General features: G+C 42.4%; 1 protein-coding gene across 1 annotated transcript in view; it reads right to left on the bottom strand.

Moving 5' to 3' along the window:
- The window catches only part of LOC119657775 (neural cell adhesion molecule 2), a 641,753-nt gene that overhangs the window by 83,115 nt on the left and 536,419 nt on the right, over nucleotides 1-22,219 (bottom strand). The window contains exons 8-10 of the mRNA XM_038064845.1: nucleotides 9,240-9,443; nucleotides 9,024-9,175; nucleotides 8,697-8,841 (exon numbers count right to left, since the gene is read on the bottom strand). Coding sequence (XP_037920773.1) covers nucleotides 8,697-8,841; nucleotides 9,024-9,175; nucleotides 9,240-9,443 — 501 coding nt within the window. The remainder of the gene's footprint in view (nucleotides 1-8,696; nucleotides 8,842-9,023; nucleotides 9,176-9,239; nucleotides 9,444-22,219) is intronic.

Here is a 22,219-nt window from a genome sequence, read left to right as displayed (position 1 = left end):
TCACAGCACAGTCCTCCTCAACACTCGTAAGGGGCGATTGATGCCGCAATAACCACAGCCATCAGAGATCCTGGAGAACAACAAGTGACCTTTACAACCACCTGAAGAACCTCATCATTGAAACGGTCACAAACATACTTCACCCCAGCCACAAAAAAAGTCGGAATGGCTGGTTTGGCGATGAATGTAAGCTAGCAACCGAACGAAAGTATGCTGCATACCGAGTAATGTTGAATTCTCGACGGACGCGGGCACGCGCGGTGACTTATCACGAACTACGTCGAGCAGAGAAGCGACTTCATAGACGGAAAAAGGAAGCCTAGGAGAACCAATAGGTCTGTGAATTCGAAAAGTACAGGGAGCAACCGCACCAGGCGCGGAAGTTTTACAAACAAGTCAGCAGGATGAAGCCTTACCTCGATGCTCATCTTGCCAAGACAAAGAGGGAAATATGATTTCCCACAAAATGGGCATATTGGAGCGATGAGTTGAGTATTTTGATGAACTGCTCAACAATATCGGCCAGTTGGAGATCTCGTCAACTGAAGACAACGGGCAGATACTACCACCAACAAGTATAGAAGCAACAGTCCGTACAATTCATCGGCTTAGAAATCATAAGTCACCAGGAACCGACGAAATTACAGCTGAATTGGCGACCAATGACACCAAGTGGTTCATCAATTGATGCTTAAGGTGTGGGACAGCGAATCAATGCCTGACGACTGGCAACGGGGCGTCATCTGTCCCATACATAAAAAGGGAGATATCACGCAGTGCAGCATGTATAGAGGCATCACGTTGCTGAGTACCATCTATAAGATATTCTCCGTTATCTTACTAGACCGGATAGCCCCATACGCTCAGTACATTATTGGCCCATACCAAAGAGGCTTCACGCCTGGCAAATCAGCAACAGATTAGATTTTCTCTGCGCGCAAGAGATGGAAAAGCTGTTGGAATATGGAGATCAGTTGCACCATCTTTTTCTCAACTTTAAAGCTGCCTATGATAACATAGCCAAGGTTAAACTGTACACGGCCATGACTAGGCTGACCCTGACCAATGTGCGAGGCCACATAAAAGCAGCAGGATCACTCCCATGACCATTCGACATCAACAACGGTCTACGAAAAGGGGATGCCCTATCATGCGTCCTCTTTAACCTGGCCCTGGAAAAGGTGATCCGTGATGCTGAGATATATGCGAGGGCACTATTCCCGTTAAGTACACCCAACTACTGGCTGACGATGTCGACATCATTGGAAAAACGACCCGAGACGTACAAACTGCCTTTATCTAGATCGAGCAGGCGGCGCGAGATTTTGGGCTGCACATCAATGAAGGCAAGACCTCGGCACAAAACCAGAATGTCTGGACTTCCTCATTAAAACAAGTCTAGATCGGAACCGGTTGTAGCGCCGTTGATGATGATAATACTTTCCAGGCTGGATAAACCTCACCCATATCTATGAAGTAGTAGCTCCCCGCGGCCTCTTGAGCGAAATTTTACCGTCAACCTCATAGATCGTTCATAGATTTCTTCGAAGACGAAAGCGTTCATCCTTCTGTAGAGGGGCAAGGATTGTTCGAAGGATATCTTCACGTGAACGCGAATAAGAATTCGAAACTTTCCTTGCTAAGAATTTCTAAAGAGATCCATGAGGACTGGCAAGATCGCTGCCTTGTACAATAGGAGCTATGATATGTGGTGAGACGTTTTCAGAGGAACAGCTTTTATCCGTTGATGTAAACTCTGCTGGCTGCCAATAACCGGATTTTGTCGTTATAGCTATTATCGGTTTTAAAGTCGAAGAACCGGAAGCTGGATGCTTCAGATTTGAAAGGTTTTGCGTATTTCCGATATACAAAAAAACCATTTGAGTGGATGGTGCAGTAGTAGTTAGCAGGCTATGTATTGCAGTGTGGAGTGTGTGCAGTGGAATGCCCATAATTCGTACATCGATAATTCAAATTTCCGCCTAATTTGTACAAATTTGCCGGTCCGGATAATTTAGTACCAAATCGTCAATCCTTTAACGATATGAATTATCGGGATTCTACTGCATTATGTCAGAGTATTCACTTGAAAGAAATGAACACTTTTCAGCACTCGCTCTCTCTTTGTGCACATTAAATGCCAGAAATAAGTTTGAAAAGTACTAATCGATACCTTTCAGTTGATACCCCACATGGCTATATTTGGTGAAAAAATTTACACCCCCCCCCCTTTTTGCATGTATGGAGACCTCCCCCCACACTTTAAATTCAAGATAAAACGATGTATAACACGCAATCCGTGTGGCAAATCGGACATGACGGCATGCGACTCATCGATGCTAATACCAGAGGGCAACTGGTAGGATTGACCAGCAGGTGAGACAGCGTGTTCACAAAGGAAGCTAGCAACAAACCTGAAACTAGCTATACAACGAGGAAAGACTACTTCAAACACCTCTGGCCAGGCACCTTCAGGGTAGTAATGGCAAGATTCAAAGGTCAGCCAGCTCCGCGAATTACATGTCTCGATCTCCTATAGAAAATTGCTTAAGGTTTGCTTCCTCAGCAGAGCTCGATACAGCGGTTACAGCTTGCAGACCCCATTACATTTGGCTGTAATACCGTCACTAACAACGATAGTAGTACTAGAGGTTTACAGTAGACTGGAACACAACAAAGCACCGGGCCTTATCGGTATACCAACTAAAGCCCTTAAGCTGGCCGTTATGACGAGGACACACATATTTGTAGAGCCGTTTGTTGCATGCTCAGTAGATAGGATCTTTTCCGAGACATGAAAAAGACAAAGGCTTGTGTTGATGCTAAACCTGATAAGTATCCTGGTGAACCATCTTCCTACAGACCTATATGTTTGTTGCACACTATGGAGAAATGTTGGAATGTATAATCAATAGTACATTGCTCCCGACTATAGAGAGTTAGACCAAAAATTTGGCTTCCGTACGGCCAGATCAACCGTCGACGGCATCAAATTGGTCCCCGGGTTGGCTGCACGGAAGAAGTGGCACTAGCAAGCATTGTGTTTTGATTATCCTAAACTTCCAAAATGCGTTCAACTCTGCCAGTTGGTACCTTATAAGGGGGACTTTAGTGGCGATTATTGTACCTCGTTACGTAACTGCGCTTGTCGGCTGCTATTTAACAAGTAGAAGGCTCTAGTACGACACAGTCAATGGAATCAAAGAATACATTGTCCACGCGGGTGTTTCACAGGGCGCCATTCTGTGACTGCTATTGTGGAACATCATGTATAATGATGTCCTCAACATCCCAGTTGCTAGCGAGGTCATAATAGTCGGTTACGTCGATGTTGTTGCAGAATATTTCGCAGATGTAGAATTTTATTCATCGGAAGCAATCATTGCTATAAAGGGGTGCCTGGAGGTCCGCACTCGCAGAGTAAGGAAAACACTGCTCATATAAGAACGCGGAAGCATATCATCACTTCAGCAATTTATTACCGAGGCGAGGCTGAATTTCTAGCAGCACTTAGAACATGTTTGCACCAAGGGGTCCAATGTTATCATTAGCCCTGGTAACGATGATACCAAATGTTGGGGGCTCGCGATGCGCTCGCAGGCTGCTTATAGCTAGAGTGGTGAACTCTATACGGCTCTTTGCGCCAATTGCTGCATTGCATCTCAAATGCAATGTTCAAAAGGGTGAGAGCGGTTTATAAAAAAATCACCTTAAGGTTTTAGAACTATCTCAGACGAAACCGCCTACAGGGTAGCCGAAGTGATGCTTATCGGCATTTGGATTGATGAGAGGAACATCTATGATGGACCCGATTTATAGCCAAGAGGGGAGAATCATTACGCGGGTAGAATCAACCGTGGGAACGGGCAGCAAAGGGTCGATATACCCACAAATTTATCCCCAGCTTCAAGGTGTGGACGTAGAGAATGCACTCGGACTAGACGGACTGCGTCTGACGCAAACCAGAATATCAAATACACAGCAACAGTACGAGCTGGGCTGACTAAAAAATCAAATATTATTAATTGACTCAACATCATACAGAAAGGGGAAAATTTCAGCCCACAGGAAATTTGGGTCACTAGACAAGCAACTGGCATTGTGAAGAAGAAGTCAGAAGAGAAGTCAGAACAATGATGAAAGAAAACTAAAATTTTCCGACTTTTTAGCATGATATCGCTTCAAATAATGTTATTCGTGAGGGTATCGTTAGTCCATCGCTAGTTCCCCATCAGCAGACGGAGGAATTGATCATGCTAAGGGTTACTCAGCATTTCTCTATCAGGTTCAGCTATCTCCAAGGAGACATTTTGACTATGCAAACTTATGACGGAAAAAGGTAGGATTTTGAATAACTGCGCCATATTTCAGATCATATTCGCTCTCAATGGGACATGTGTTAGCCAATAGAAGAGGACGAAATGGCTATGTGCGCAACTTTCTCCGAAAGGGGTACCTAGGTGTGCAGCCAACTTCGGCTGTTATGTGGACGCAAATCATCGGCACGAGGTTCAGGTTTCAAGGAAAAGGCAGGCACTTAGTTCAGAATTAGCTAGTCGACTGAAACCAATGAATTTTCGCCGTAAAAGAAAGGACGGCGCATGCTGTTATGGAGGTGATTCCGAACACAGCCAAATTGATTTCTTAAACAAGAAGTGGTAACGATTTACTGGCATGGCGTTCGAATTAGTCAAATCAAGGCGCCATATATCATCCCCGTTTAATTCTCAAATCAAATAGTCCATGAACCATGAAAGGTATCCATAATTTAGTTCTCTCCATCTGGAACCAACAACATATTCCGAAAAATTGTTCGAAAAGGAGGATGTACCCTATTCATAAAAAAGGAACAAGTTGGCATCCGTAATTTGCAGAGCCATCACACTATTTTGCACGCGCATGAAAAACTAGAGAAAGGAATTATATTGTATGATGATACAACGATTGGTTTGAATTGACCAGTTAATTATGGTCAAACACGGTAGACCAAATATTCCTTAACTTCCGTCCTTGACTTGGGAGTTCCAGCTAAACGCACTTCCCACTTTCAACAACGCAGGTCAGAATCAATAACAGCCTGACAGATGCGTTTGAGACAAATGTCGAGTTAAAACAAGAAGATTGGCTGACACTTCTACTGGCACAGGAGTACCATAGGTTATATGAAAGTTCCCTTTGAACATAAAATACAAGCTGCTCTATAAGTCCTGCCAAATCGTCGCTTATAAGGATGATACAAACATCATGGAGCGATCTTTCATATCAGCAAAAGAGATTTTTAGAAATCCAGACAACACAGCAAATGAAATTGATATACGAATTAACGAAAACTAGACGAAAATATTGATGCAAACTTGAAAAATGAAGTCCATCAGACTAAATTTAACGGTTGCCGAGTACAATTGGGAGAATGTAGATAACTTTATATATTTAGGTGTAGAACTGACGAAAGATGGACATGAAGTGGATGAAATAGAACGTCGAATTCAGCTCGAAAACAGAACCGACTACTAGGTTGTGCCGAATTTAAAACACACGAGGGAGCATGGCAAACTTGTGCTATGCTATGAATCTGAAAAATGAATCCCAACACAAATTTCCGAAAAACTGGTCAATACCTTCGGGACGAGGGTTCTGAGGCGAATAGAAACTAAACGAGAGGACGACCAATGGTGAATCAGATACCACCACCATTTGTATCAAATATTCAACGACCCTGAAGTCTCCAAAGTAATCAAACTTCGGAAGCTACAATGGGATGGCCACGCTCAACGTATGGACGATAGTCAGATATTTGAAGGACTGTTCAAAGAGAGAATAGAAGGACGAAGTCCAAAAACCCGCAAAAACGCTGGGCAGATTCGGTTGACGAAGACAGCACATCATTGCTCGGATTTCGAAATTGGAGGTCACGATCGATGGATTGAGATGGTTGGAGGAAGGACATTCTGAAGGGGCTGTAGTGCGCCGATTACGATATACCCAACTCGGTGTTAAATTCAACCTTGCGGGCTTTCTCAGGGACAGGCCTCTAGAAGCCCACAAACGCTTATAATGACCTCTGGAATAAAGACAACAGCTAAAAGATAAACTCAATCACCACTAGATTTTCAAACTACGTAGAAAATTTAAGACCGCTACTACATACAACAACAACAAACTCTACGTCAGGCAAGTGGCCAAGTAATAGCCAAATATCAGCAGAGTACAAGGCTTAAAACGTGTCCTTATACGGTTTTTAAAAAAAGAATGCTCAGCTAATTTGCAAATTAATGTATGTTTATTGACATTAAATCAGAGCTCATTACTTGCCATTTTTGTGTAAATGAAAGTTATTTATGAAAAATAGCATCATCCAGCTGATGTCCATCATGTACGGTGCACGACTCAAGTCTCTTCTCGAAATCCTCCACCCACATGGCCCGACATCTCAGCAGGGATAGCAGCAATTTCTTGAACCGATTTCATTTTTTAACTCACCTGCTTTGCGGATATAGACACGGCTCTTGAGGTACCCCTACAGAAAAAGTCATGCCCAAGGGACGTGGTCGTCGTGAGATAATACGTCCACGAAACTTATGTCGAAGAACTGCCATCGATATCGATGTGGAAGGTATTTCGAAGTCCAGCCACCATATAGTGGCAGCCTCTTGATTTTTGAGAGATTTTCCGGTTGGTCAGTTTCTAAGAATGGCCCCGTTACATAAATGATCACTTTCGAACCCCGAACTCCCCACCTTTCCAACAAATGTGAAAACTAAAACCAGCACTAACCGAGACCCTTCATTTGATACGCCACATGACTATATTTGGTGAAAAAAAAATGTACGCCCCTTTTAACATGTATGGGGACCTCCCCCCTTAAATTGAACGTAACAGGATGTAACTCACTGTATTCGTGAACGTTCACAGTTCCCACCTTTCCACCAAATTGTGTCATTTTTTGTTTATTTTTTAAGGTTTTGTTTTACACAAAACCTTTAAAAATAAGGTCCAATAATACCGAAAGATCCAACAGCACACTGGACTGTGACTTTTCGAGAGAGGAAGCTGATTAGTCTATCTGCTTCTTATCCATTATGTTACCTGGTGATCTGGAGTGTTTCACCCATCTGAAGACAGTGTTATGGATAGTAACAACCACAGGCCGATCGGCATTGGATTGTAAACGAAACAATCGCTGCGTAGCTGTAACGCACTCACCAGCTGTAATGAAATTGTCATATACCAACGACCTACGTTGCAAGTCCCGATACTCCATTGCAACTGAAATGATGTCTTGTGTGGAGAAAAAATATCCTCACGCTCATCTCCAACCGCTACGCTCTCAGTATAACGCGGTTCATAACTGCTCATCTATTGTGTGTCACCCTGTACAAGTTTCCCAAATAATAAGCGCAATTAACTTATCTTTTCCATCAAATTATCTTTATGTTCCCATTCACTTAGGCGGAAGTAACTTCTGTGGACATGAATATGAACCGAAACATTATAGAAGAAAAGGGAAACGGGAGTTAATAAATGCCAATTCCAGTAAAACAAGGAAAGGGAAGAATGCAGTACTAAAATTTACAACGGACCAACGCGATCGTAACCCCCAAAAAGAAAAATTTTTTGTGGGTGCCTTTTAACTATAATGCCCTCGAAATTACAACAGTTTTGGGGAATATAATCAGCATCCATCGATAATGGATTCAAATAAATGAGGCTACAACAAATTTTATGGTCTTGCAATAAAATGGAAGCATTTCCAGGATAAAATGCCAGCGAAATAAAAAAACACTTTCGTGAGGCTTGTAAAATTTCGATTCTAAGTGGTGGAGTTCATTCGTTTGCCTCGTTTTCTGCAAGAGGAAAGCTTCTTGCAATTTCAGAGCCTTTTTTATTGCATAAAAAGTAGACATTTCATTCAATGAGACGGAGACTTGGCGTCGTCACCGCCGTCGTCCTGCAGTGAGTCGGTCTGTCTTGACCAAAAATTAAATATACAAAATATGGTGTGAGTGGAAAGTAAGTAAGCATTGATGTAAATGGGAAACTTAATTTAGGTAGACGGCTTTCAGGCCGAACTCATTCACACTTTCTTCTGCTTCTTATCCTTCTGTACAACTGTTTCGCTGCCCCATAAACAGGTATACATCACTCTTGGAAGTCCTTAGCTCCGAGCCAACATGTACACTCGGTTTTCATCCCCGCTCTTTGTACATTATTTATACGGAATTAAACTGGCCTCATTTCCAGAATTTAGCAGCCAATTTAGGTTCTTAGTGGCAGAAATTCATTTTAATGCTTTTATATTGCTTCCATTTCCCCCTTTGCCTTGGATATGCAGGACAACCGAAAAAACATTTCATCATGTTTTGCCTCCATGAAAAAAATGCCATTCACTGTTTTAATGGCAACGATTTTTGATATGCCAACATAATTTAGATTTGACTGAAAGCTAAAAGTGAAGTGGCCATTTGGTAGGATTTGCAGACCAACTTCAGGACGCCAACTCTAGTCTTGGGCTTTCATGTGCCCTTTTGCAATAAAAGATAATTGTTTTTAAATATTCGTTTTTGCTTTGTTCGTCTAATGCAAATTTCACATGCCCGTCATGAATGCTATATGAGGCCGTGATAGATTGGGGGGAGGGTCATTAAATGACGTAAAAAGTGAATTATCGTTAAGTGGAGCTTTATTGGGGTACTTACAGTAGACTGTTAAACGCCATCTGTCCTCAATTACGCTGCCCGGGATGTGGGGATTTTCAGCCTTACATGTGAGATACTTGCCGTCATCCTCCTTCGTAGGCGTAAAAGTGAGGACACTCAATGATTGATTGTCTGGCTCGGAAAACTGAAAAATAAATTTAATTTGATTAGAGACGTTAATTGAGAGAGTTGAAATTATCCAAACTGGGGTTTTCCCTTTTCAATCCAAAGGTTCTCATCCCTTCACTTAGGCTGCAAACATACTTCTCAGCAAACCCATGCAGGCTACGTAAGAACATACCATTTTACTTCCTGTTCCACACTTACATTTTTTGGCAGTCGTTTAATTTGGCGATTACCCATCCACCATGTAATAATGGCAGCCGGCTTAGAACCCGAACTTTTACATTCCACGTCGAATTGGCGATCCGCCGATAGTGCCTTTTCCTTCGTCAGGATATGTACAGCGACGGGTTTTACTGTGGAAAAGATGAAAGTTTATGTTGCAGTTTAACGCTTTCCCATGCAGTAACTGCTACTCACAATTCACATCTAAAATAAGGACTCTACTATTTGGTGGCGTTAGATTTGTATTGCTCGCCATGCAAACGAGGCGAGAGTTGAGATGCTGCCTCCCGATATTGGGAAATGATAGATGGTTTATCGTGACACCATCTTTCCGATGTTCAAATGATTCGTCAATTACGGAGTTGTCAAGGTACCACGTTACGTTTGGACGAGGTCGGCCTGGAAGCGAAAAAGAGAAAAAGGATTTAGCTCTATGTTTACTTGTATGAATGGATACTCCGCCATCTCGTTTTTATTTCGAACTGTAATTTATTTACCAATTTCAGGGTATGCTTAAAACTATACTAGGAAGAAAAGTCCAACGGACCAGGTTGTAATGCGTTATAACAAGAGCTTCGGAATCGGAAGTAAAAATAAAGCTCGAGTCCTGCGAAGCCGTGCCGTATATGACGCCACTAGAGAAGAAGCGCTCCATCAGCCCGGTAAAAAGTTTCCAGGGAGTACACATACCGAAGAAGCCTCTGCGCAGCTTCAAGTAAGGAAAGTTAAAAGAGTGAAGGCGTGTAAAATGGTCCACACAGGGGAAATTCTTCTCAAAGAGGGAGATCGTCAGAAATTTCGTTGAACTTTTCAAGGACAAGATAATAGTCATTGCAGGAACAGGGCTAGAACACAGATTAGGGTGATCCACAATTTGAACTTAAACTTACTGGAAGCGCAATTGCTGAATTCGGAGCAGTATCTGCCGGAGCAGAGCTTATCAGGGAAGATTACACCGAGGTCCTGGATGGAGCCCGCATATGTTAAAGGATGGTTGCCGAAAGAATCGGAAAACAGAGTGGAAGGAGATTTATGAAAGTAACACATTAATAGAGGACCAATGAATCAGACTGAAAAAGTTCGAGTCCTCAGAAGAAAAGAGCTTAAAGTCATCGGCGTAAAGCAAGCAACAGGCAGTAAGGAGAGAGGGGAGGTCGTTAATGTAGAATGAATGTGGTATTGGAGCTAAAATAGATCCTTGGGGTCAACCAGGAAACATTGCAAGAAGGGTTAGAGAGGCAATGCACCAGGCATATAAAGAATAATAAGAGACTGCTAAGTCAGGATAGCTTAGAGAGAAGTATCGTGTGGTTAGCAGAGTCAATATCCTTAGAGAAACCCGTGTAGATAACGCGCACTCCATAATGAAAACTTAAACATTTCGTTGCAAAATTTCAAGCAGGGTAATTCTCGGCGAAGAAAGAAATAAGAAACTGGAAAGCTCATCGAAATTGGGTCCACTATTGGCCACTATGGTTCTTCCCAAACTGGCTCACATTGAACACTAGGAAGAAATTATTGGAGGTAGCAACATTTCCAGGCATAGTATCAACAGAAAGGAGAAATAATCGCCTGATGGATACGGGTTTTTGGGGAATTCAAACATAATCTCCATGAGCAGGTCAGAATGCCACGGAAAGGGATGTAAAAATATTTCAAGAAAACCGGGTAGTGGATTTGGCCAAGTCCTTGTGAAAAATATAGCGGGGCTACAGCCTTTACACTATTCGAATTTGTTCTGACAGTCAAGGTATATCATAGTCCTATCACCGCCAGATCGAAGGGTACAAAACAAGAAAGATGAATCCCACTGCCTTGTGTAATCATCAAACGGTTGTACAATTACAAATACATTAAGGAATTATGTCCGGATAGCTGAGTAGTTAGAGCGCAAGGCTGTCGTACGGAAGGTCGCGGTTCAAATGTCGCTGGCGGCAGTGGGATTTGTATCGTGACTGAATGTCGGACACCAGTCAATTCAGCTGTGAATGAGTACCTGAGTCAAATCAGGGTAATAATCTCGGACGAGGGCAATGCTGACCACATTGCCTCCTACAGTGTACTGTAGTGTACCGTTAACGGTCTTGAATGAAGTGCTCTAACACACTTCAAGGCCTTGATCCAACATGGATTGTTGCGCCAACGATTATTATTATTATTGGCCTGAAGGTGACCAATGAGGTAAACAGCTAAAGAAGGGGTCCGGTGATGCAAAGTTGCTGAGCAGGCCGCAGCGAGTCGATGGGAGGAAAACAAGTCGGGAAACCGGAAGCTGGACGCTTCAGGTATGAAAGGTTTTGTATATTTCTTTTATAAAAACATTTGACTTGACATTAGTACCTATCACGTAGTATATGCATATATTATGCATGAATATCCAATTTCGGGTAGTATTAACATGCTGCGGCAGGCGATGGAAAAACTGTTGGAATATGGACAACAGTTGCACCATCTGTTCATCGACTTTAAAGCCGCCTATGATAGCATAGCCAGGGTAAAACTGTACACGGCCATGAGGGAATTCGGTATCCCGACGAAATTAATAAGACTGACTAGGCTGACCCTGACCAATGTGCGAGGCCAGATAAAAGCAGCAGGATCACTCTCAAGACCATTTGACATCAACAACGGTCTACGACAAGGGGATGCGCTATCATGCGTCCTCTTTAACCTGGCCCTCGAGAAGGTGATCCGTGATGCTGAGGTGAATGCAAGAGGTACGATCCTCTTCAAGTCCACCCAACTACTGGCCTATGCTGACGATATCGACATCATGGGAAGAACCACCCGAGACGTTCAAACTGCCTTCATCCAGATCGAGCAGGCGGCGCGAGATCTTGGGCTGCACATCAATGAAGGCAAGACAAAATACATGGTGGCAACGTCAGCACCGAAGACGAATCAACCAACAACATCAAACCGCACTGGTCAAACACAAGCACGAACAAGAATAAGGATAGGGGAATACAACTTTGAGACCGTTGACAATTTCTCCTATCTAGGGTCGAAAATCACAACCGATAACAACTACGATGATGAAATCCGCGCACGGTTGTTGTCAGCCAACAGAGCCTACTTCAGCTTACAAAGACTGTTCCGCTCGAAACGTCTCACCATAGGGTCAAAGCTCTTACTGTACAAGACTATGATCTTGCCAGTCCTCATGTATTCCTCGGAAACTTGGGTTCTTAGCAAGAAAAATTGCGAACTCTTGGCCGCGTTCGAGAGAAGAATCCTCCGAAGAATTTTTGGCCCCCTACATGAGGATGGACGATTCCGTAGCCTACACAATGACGAAATCTATGAGCGATACCATGACCGTCCGGTTGTGGATAAAATCCGGCTCAATAGGTTACGGTGGGCGGGTCACTTAATCCGTATGGATGAAGATGATCCCACCCGGAAAGTCTATAAGGGCAATATCTATGGTAGGAAAAGAAGACGAGGCAGACCCTGCCTAAGATGGAGCGATGGCGTAGGCCAGGACGCCAGACAGCTTTTAGGGATATCGAATTGGTGGACCTCGGCGCAAAACCGGGATGTCTGGAGTTCCTTATTAAGGCAGGCCTAGACCGGATACCGGTTGTTGCGCCGTTGATGATGATGATTAACATGCAACCTCTTGAATTTGCACAGAAGCGACAAATTTGACTCATTATCACTTTGTTAGTAATACTGTGATTTTCACGAAACTTGATAGAATCATGAACTACATTGCTGAGTGATCCTAAGATGAACTTAAGGGGGGTTGCGCAGTCAATTATCAATAATTATAATAATAGACTATTATTTGAATAGGTATCAGCATGGAGGGTATTTCGTTTCTGAGAATGGGTCAGAGAAATGATCACTGCCAACCCCGCGCACTCCCCCCCTTTCCAACAAATGTTAAAACTAAGACCGGTATCGGAAAATACTAGCTAATAATTGACTGGAAAAAAATGTACACCTCCGTTTGAAGTATATAGGGACCCCCCCCCCTTAAATTCGGAGTAGAATGAAATAGCACACTGTAAGCGTGAGCGTTCACATTTCCCACCTTCCCACCAAATTTCGTGTCAGTTGCTATGACGGTTTCCGTGAGAAATGCAACAGACAGTAAACCGGTTTTAATAAGGTTTTATTTTACACAAAACCTTAAAAACGAGAAGAGTAGTTCCAAACCGAAGAAAAGTAATAATAGGTCACATGGCGGTGGAGATGCTGGTATTGAAAATATAAGGGGCTTCACCTCTCCACATCCCATTGCACTCTCGTGCACCGGTTTAGTTGCCAGTTTCCAGAGCTTTAACGTGAGTGAAATCAGCCTCATTCCAGGAAGGCTTACATTTCCTTTTTTTGCGTCAAGTTTCAGTTGGATTAGATAAAAGTGTTGGGACCTGTTGGAGAAAGGAATGTAACAAGGAAGCTGGTTATATAGAAAATAAATTAAAGGGTAGTATATGTCCTACTGGGGTTTGGATATTCGGCATTACAATCTTTAACAAAAACCTCGGTAATGCCTGCTAATTTAACGCCTGCCGATTTCTCGTCTCAACTCTACGCTGTACAAAACAGAAAAGACAGGGGGAATGGCTGGCTCGATGCGTCGTAATCAGAGATAAAACGAGTGATCCTCCAGGTTATAAATCATGCTGAAAATCTGTCTAAAGTTTAATGTGGGAAATGAGCCTCTGATTGGACCGAAAACACAACGACGTTTACAGCAACGTAGAAAGGAATATGAGTTGGGTCATTGAACATATCACAAAACACAAAAGAGTCTTTTCAGCAGTCATCTTCTTCGATTGCGCTACAGTTCAAATTAAGCGTTGACCTCCCGGATTATCTCCGTCCAAAAACCATGTATTCCAGATAGACCATTTTGGATTTGTTCTGCGTCCACTGAGTCCTCCCAACGTTTTCTTGGCTTCCCTTTTGGCCAACAACCATCGGACATGTCGTTCAGCACTCGCTTCGGAATCCGTCCCTCGTCCATTCGTTCAATGTGGCCAGCGCATTGCAATTTTCGGATTTTTACTAGTGTCGATAATGGTAGCTCTTTAAATAATTCATACAATTTGTGATTGTATCTGATTTGCTAGGCATCTCCTCCCTTATGGCTCCGAACATCTTTTCGACTATAGTAAGATAGGTTTGTGGCTATCTGTAGGTGCCACCGCCTTATCATTGGTGACATATTGCAGAAATTACAGAAATTTTTCCATAAGGTCAATTGGGTCTCAACTGACCCGCAAAATTCCTCGAATCAGATCTATCATACCGCGGAGTTGTCTTTTGCAAGTGCAAAACAAGAAAGACACTGACATCGCCCTCAAGTGAGACCATGATAGTCACATGCCTTCGCCTGTTTATTACGCTCGCGGCTTTTCGCACAGGTATGAAGGTTCCATCCTCGGCGCTCCACATGGTTCATTTATGGGGCCCGACGGGACGGCAGACATGTTGAACAATTCGCCGCAGTGGGCCGCCAGTAAAAGTCCTCTTCTCTCCGGTGCAAATGAGGCTGACGACTTGGCTTACTGCCAGGACATGAAAGCGGATCAAGGAGCGTTGGGAACTAAAGGCTCTTATTGACGCTGCGAGTGGAAGCAAAAGGGATGCGCCTCAGCTCCAGGATCGCTGGGCTTGACGGTCTCCCCGCGGAACTGTTCACCGAATTTTCGGCTGTATCTACAAAGCTTCTTCTTCCACTCACGCGTAAATCGCTGACACCTTTCTCAGTGAGTGAAAGAATGGGCTGGTCGTCATTCGGCTGAAGATAGGTACACGTATTGAGTGCAAAAATAGGAGCGATATATGCGTGCTTCCTGCCGTCGAAAAGACAATGGCTGCAATTATCCTGGAACGCATAAAAGGGCATCTCAAAAGCCTCATCAACAAAGAGTAGGCTGCTTTTCGCGCTGAAATCTCGGCACCGACCACGTCAATACCCTGTGAGTCATTGTGGAACAGGGTGCGGACTTAAGACCCCCGTTTCCCTTACTGTTCATCGATTTCGACAGCGTCAACAGGGTGTGTATCTGAAGTGTAGGCGAGAGGTAGAGCGCATTTCGTCTAACCGAGAATCTTGGTTCGTAGACATGGCGAACGCACTATGCTCCATTTACGAGATACTAGCTACCTTATCTGAAGAAAAATGAAACTCGTGAAGAAGATTTTCTGAAGAAATGAACATGTTGCCTGAAGAAATGCTTGCTCAAAAATTCCGTGCGTTTCTGTTAACCCAATTGAGATGCTTAAGAAACCCCGCGGACTGCAGGCAAGAACCGACAAAGAAATTTAAGGAACCCTACAAAAGGCTCTTTTTTCAAATCGCCAAATGAAAAGGAGTTACGAAATCCCGATGGATGAATCGGTTCTGTTTGATAGAACAAACAAAGACGGTTGAAAATTATCGAACTTGGTACTAACTTTAAGTAGAACTCACGATCATTTAACTCTTATGAATGAATATACATAGTCTTCCCATTAGTTCTGCTCTCTTTTTAACTCCTCCCTTAATTTACAGAAATATTTAATAAATGAAATGAAACCCCCATGATTTAGACCTACCTAGTAATCCGAAAATTATAGAACTATTCAAAATATCTACCATTTGCGCACGCAATACTTCTAGCGGTACAGAGGCTGCTGTGCTCACCAAATCAGCTTTCAATACTTCGATATTTCGGGGATTGATAGTGATAGTCTGAACGATAAAGTTCAGTGCTAATATTTAGCAACGATAAAGTCGAAAAAGTTAGCTTTTAAAAAAGGTTGGGTCAACCTTACTTTATGTCTTAGCACTGATTTTTTCTTGGTTGTCAAGCGATTTCTTTCAAGGACAGGGTTTTATTTTATTGGTTTTATTACTCTCCCTAAAACAGTAGTAGTAATAGTAATAGTTTGTAACTGAGTGACTACTTGGTACGACACTCCTAACCAAACCATCGCCAAATAGGGATGATTTCCTCGTTTCAGTTTGAACATTTTTTCTTTAATTTTCCGAGAACTGTGTGCAAACCCCCTTTCATTTTGACGGTTGAAGAGAATTTTCTCGTTCAACTCCGGTATTTAAGGTCATCTTTTATGATACGTGGTATGATCCTGGTTGTAATTTTCATCTCTCGAGCTTTATTTTCCGTTTGTAGAGGGGATTTTTGTCACTTCTCTAAGCAACTGCTTTACTACTACTATGTCTGTCTTTAACAGGGGAGATCCCATTTTGCCGTCCAATGGTTCAGTAAATAAATTTCTTTGTTATTTTGAAAGGCTTCACACTTCAGTTGTAGCAGGTTGGAATGGCTTTCTCAGCAAACCAAGGGTTTGAAAAACCCCAAGCTACTGCATAAAGGACTAATTTGACCTTTTTAATTGTCGAAGCTTTTGAGCTCCATGCTTACGAACCGGTGGAATCCTATGAAAGAGCGGCACAAAAGCTAGTATCAAGAATTGCAATCTCTACCACGAACTAGAATGCGAGCTTATATATGCCATTATGTGGCCGATGTCCACAAGAAAGAGTTCTGTCCCCATTGATGCGGGACCCTATAATAGACAAACTACTGGTTTTAGAAAAACATAGCAGGATATTCTGCCCAGGAATACAGTAACGATATCAATACTGTTATTATGGGAATGTTCTTGTAAACGCTCTTAGAGTCCGCCCAAAGGTGTAAGGAGCATTAAATTTGCTGAATCCTCTCATCTCTTTTGGAGTACGCAGTTAAGTATAAAATGAGGTCGAGTACCTGGGAGTGATACTGGAAACAAACCACAATAGGCACAAACACCGCAACCGGGCACTCTCACCAGAAGAAAAACCGTAGCTAAGACAGGGCGATTAAAACCACGCATATTATACCGGATATATCGAGTAATAGCGAGGTCCATTGTCGTCTATTTATCCCTACTGTTGTGACGGAAGATAGATCAGAACGAAGCTACAGAAGGCTTATCCCAGCCTCCAGAACCCGGTTGTCTCTGCGTTTAAAAGCCGTGCATTCATTCTTGCCTTAAACGTGTCGCTGCAACTGGCTTTCTTGGCCCTTATAATAAAGCAAGGCGCGAGTCACGAAGAATGCAATTAAATAGTCTGTTGGCACCTACGATCAATATTTGAATAACTAGGTTTAGAACTCCGGGCGAAACAGCCCTCTCAGAAACCGATACACAGATATGTTCCAAACAGAAGATGGAACAGGGCAGTGTTATAAGGATATCTCCAGCCCAACACTCGACTTCATTCCAGGTAGCAGTGTATGCGACCAACAAGTTCATCAGAGAGAATGTATGAAAGAAAAAACAGGCGTGCTAAAATCTTTATTGGCAGCCAGCACCTGCAAGCCATTGCATCACCCAGGTTTAAGGTCGGAAAAGCCAGCAAAACTTTACGACCTCGAAATTGAAATGACGTTAAATTCTGCAGCGTGACATGCCTTATGGGGAACGAAAAATTAATGCACTTGCAAGAAAGAGATCTGGTCACGATTGGCAGAACCGGGACCCACACCTGGAATTAGCAGATTCCTTTCGTATTGAAAACCATACGAACTGGTTTTTCATTTGGGAACACGACAAGTTTATTACAGGCACAACAAATTTTATGGTAGCGAAATTTTTGGTACCGAATAGACAGCATATTAGCCCTCTTCTTTGGAAACAGCTACATAGGATCTGTTCTCTACTGGTGACGCAACATGCGAAGGGGAATAATAATGCCTGAAAAGGATCCTCACCATGTGTATCTGCCATAAAACTCGATCCTATATAAATCAGAGGAAGTTTATCCCTAAATTTATTTTAGAAGAGCTAGGTGGAGAATAATTAACGCAATATACTCAGCAGGTATCTCGTGTTACTATATGGCTTCTGCTTTGCATTATTTTCACGATTTGTGCATCGAAACGACTGTTTCCTGTAATATCGGAAGGCACATGAGCTGCTTTTACCAGAAGACCTAAGGACTTCTGCTAAACTTTACTGTCAGTAGAGCAAGTAGAGGTTATCCAACAAAAAAAACTTCAGTCAACCCCTTATAGCGCAATGTCAGCGAACATAAAAATATTTCTGAAGGAATAGAGGTCGACGGAAAAATTTCGAACAGGATTTAAAAATAAATAAGAATTTTGATCTGGGTTAGGAATTTGAAGGAGTTTTAATCAGCCCCATTGATTATCTTAATTTAGTGCTTAGTAAGGCGACTATTGAATATATGTAGGTGCTTGTAGTCATTAAAAGGCAGCTTCATTTTTAATATTTTCTTCTAAAAGAAATCTTCCTAATTCAAATTTTCCAGTATTTTTCTTATTTCCTGGATTTTATTCTAACAGATATGAACACAGATGAAAAATACCCTCACACACACTTATATCTTGCTTTCAATAATTTGGAAGTACTCAACTACCTAATAAATAATAAATCCAAGTTTACTAAAGATGCAAGTTGAAAATAAATTCCACACTTGGAATTTCCTTCCTTGGGGGAATTTTCTGAACCTCCGAAGGACAAAGACGCAGAATAAAGGCGAACCATTATCCTGATGCATGCCAATGAGCCATCCAAAGGGAACGTTTTACACGAGGATACATGAACTTAGCATCACGTAAATACACTCAATTAAAACTTCTCGAAACGGACATTATACGAGCGTAAATCCATTCTGCCAGTTTTCTGGATGGCTCAATGGATGGATGATATGCTACGCTCTAAAAACAAGCTAACCAATGGAAGGACGCTTAAGAGAATAAAAAAATCTTGAAACAAAGGCAAATCATCTCTACAAGCAGGATCATGTCTAATCTTCAATCATCTGCTTTCAATGCACCCTAGCGAAGACTCCTTTCAGTTAGACACAGTATCCCAATGAAGTCCCTCATCCTTTCAGCAGAACTAACGAAACGAAAGAAATTGAATGGTAGAGAGAAAAGAAAGAGTTTATACAGCAATTTTAGCTTTCGATATCGGATCAACTCTCCTTGAACAGTGTTTTTGAGAGTGTGATATATGGGCTCGGTACACGTGTGTGCTGGAATCAAGGAAGACTTTAATAGAGTGTCAGGGAAAGGATTCGAGAAGGAAAGGTTCTTCTATCTTGATGAAGTTTGCCGTTACCATTGTACTTTTGATGTACGAGGTCATGCTTTGAATGGAACGGAATCTTAATCCTAAATGAGTTCTTGAAGTGAAATAAATTTGGTTTCGACGTCAAGCGCTTCTTACTTTCAACATTAATTTGGGTACTTTTGATTATATCGCCTTATCTTGTAAAACGTGGGAATATGTTTAAAGTCAAAGTTGAAAGTTGTTGCAGTTATTGTTAATTATCATTACAGAATTAAATTCTTTATGCATTTCATGGGTGCATTGCCCGTGTAGCCTTAGCGTATATATGTTAGGTATGTCGGACTATCCGCTTTAATGTGATACGGATATTCTAAATAGGATATCTAATGGTAGGTTAAATCAACGAGAAGGAGGCAACTTGGAACGATCGTAACCTTGTTAATATTAATACGATTCCAACCAAGCTTTCCAGTAACAAGCTCTATTATGGCTTATATAATATTAGGGGCAACAACCTAGTTCTTTTTCAAATTTAACGGTTGGGTATTTTTTGAAAACGGGTCCTCGATTTGGGCTTACCCTTTTTACAAAACCCCACCCTAAACACTGAGATTTACTTCGAATAGTACTAACCGAGTGATTTAATTTAATTCCCCACACTGGTTAACAGAAATGTAGACAGACAGACGGTCAAAGAAATAGCCTCATATACCTGATTGTGACAATTACAAAGGACAATAATGTAAAGTGGGAGGTAGTCAATATATGCTTTCAAACGTCATGGATGAATATCCGTCCAAATAGAAGAGGAAGACCGATTACAAAGTAAATAAAACAGGACATTATACCATTTATATGACTAGTCGGAAGCCCCCACCACATCAAAATACGAACCATTTCAAAATTTGGCGTGTAGAGTGGACGGGCGATAAGAGGATTACAATACGCCGGATCAAAGTTAAAATAAAAGGGTAGGCATTAAAAGGCACTGACACAAATAGGGTGACTCAATTGACAAAGCAAGAACTACGCTGACTAATGTTTCAAACAGGAGGATACAATATCCGAGAAAAGTGGAGAACAGAGCTTCCGGAAAGCCAAGGATTAATGTCGGGAATAAGTTTCAAAATAGCGAGGGTAGATAAACTCAGAGCAAACATATTGCCACAACAATTACTAAAGTGTCCAGGCGTACTTCCATTTGGTGAAAAGGAGGCGTCATACGGCAAAACCAAGTGCCTCCGCTGAATGACGTCCTTCCAAGTTCGAGAATGCGAGGGCGTCGGAGTCGACTGTGTTAATAGACAGTCAGCTAAAATTGGCTAATGGCTAGGGAAAAAATATTAACAACCTCGCGGTAGGTTCTGAAGATGAGATCGGTTGCCTGCTACGGCCTGAAAAAACTATAAAACTCAAAGAAGCGTTTCTTCTGTTATGTTTGTTTCTCCCGAGGTTCGAGATTCGCAACGCCATTGACAGTTTTTCACCTACTGCTTTCTTTTGTCACAATATGCCTTCAGAAACGTTTAGGGTCTCGATGGGCAAAGGGCATACACTCACTACACCAAACAGCGTTTCCAGCGAGTGTTGGTGGACAGTGACAACTCGAATTCTTCCTTCCTCTTCATGTTGAAGATTCCCATGTGATCTAGTGACCACTTTATCAGTAGAATTTTCCTGTCATTAATAAGAACTAATGCATCAGGTTTCACCTTCGCGTTGCCGTTGTCATTTATCGATCAAACCTGCAGGTTCGGTAAGTATTCTTCAGACTGACGTAACGCCCTCAGCTGCTGCTACTGATAATTAAATCCGCGTCATATTTTGACGGTTTCTGGACCATGTATCCACAAGTGGCCAGAACTTAAGGCTTCAATGTTTTCAGGATTTCCGGGAAGCAGGGCCAGCGGCGTCAAACTCAGGGAATTGATACAATACTCTTGTGAACTTTTGAAAAATTAGGATGATTTCTAATGCCGCTTCGAAGATTTCACGGATATTTTACACAAGCCACCTAAATGCGGTTTTCCTTGCATTCCGCTGTTGTCATTTCCGCAATTTTCAGATCCAACTGGTTTTCTACACTTTCTCGGATCGCTAGTAACATCGGAACACAAACCCCTTTTGATATCCGTGTTTTTAGGGGACTAGCGTAATCCGAACTACAGGTAAATTGGTCATAAGTTAATCACGTTTTTATCGGCACACTTTACACGTGTTTGTGTCGTATTACCTTCTCATTTAGTACGCAGTGTCCCACCCTCATCTAATTACGGACTGCAGAAATGCTGCAATGTATAAACCTCTCGGATAGTTAAACCAGCGACGGGGTAGATGCTTTTGATCGCTGAATATGTATATGTTCTCTAGGAACCGCAGACTGTTGAAAAACTTGAATGTTGTTCTAGAATTTTCACATCATTAGATATGCCTATTTTCTTGGTCCGTGAACTAGCTCCAATGGAGGACTATTCGTTTTGAGAATGAAGGGGGTCCTAAGTCCGCATCAACTTAATGCAGGACCGGACCAACTGGGGAGCAACTTACTCCCTCTTTTCTGGTCCACGGACCCCTCGCTTAGGGCTTGCACCCAAACTTTTTAAGAAAAGTCAAGCGACGACGGCTTTACGGTTTCTTACCAGGGCAGAGGCAAATCGTCAGACGCTGCCTCACCTCTGCCCTGGGAGCAGCGTGACCGTAGCGGCTCGCAGATGTTGAATGCTCCTTTCTATAATTCGTAGAACACGACATGCCTACGAATTATATTGAGCGCAAATCCGCCTTATTGACCAGAGCTTGGCCAGAGCTGAAATATTCGTAGGCATGTCGTGTTCTACGAATTATATAAAGGAGCATTCAACATCTGCGAGCCGCTACGGTCACGCTGCTCCCAGGGCAGAGGTGAGGCAGCGTCTGACGATTTGCCTCTGCCCTGGTAAGAAACCGTAAAGCCGTCGTCGCTTGACTTTTTTTAAAAAGTTGAGGACTATTATTGTGGAGTCGCTTTAGCAATTTAGGACCGCCTCATTCATTTGTAGAAGACACCAGGCTCATTAATTCGTCCATCAAAAGAATCTTAGTCAGTTCCAACTTCGGTGATGTCAGTTTTACTTGTAGAGGGTTTGCAC

This window comes from Hermetia illucens, chromosome 5 (genome assembly GCF_905115235.1).
Source record: "Hermetia illucens chromosome 5, iHerIll2.2.curated.20191125, whole genome shotgun sequence".
In the NCBI taxonomy this organism is placed as follows: Eukaryota; Metazoa; Arthropoda; class Insecta; order Diptera; family Stratiomyidae; genus Hermetia; species Hermetia illucens.
The sequence above is the reverse complement of the archived record's forward strand: the minus strand, read 5'-3'. Positions and strand labels throughout refer to the sequence as shown.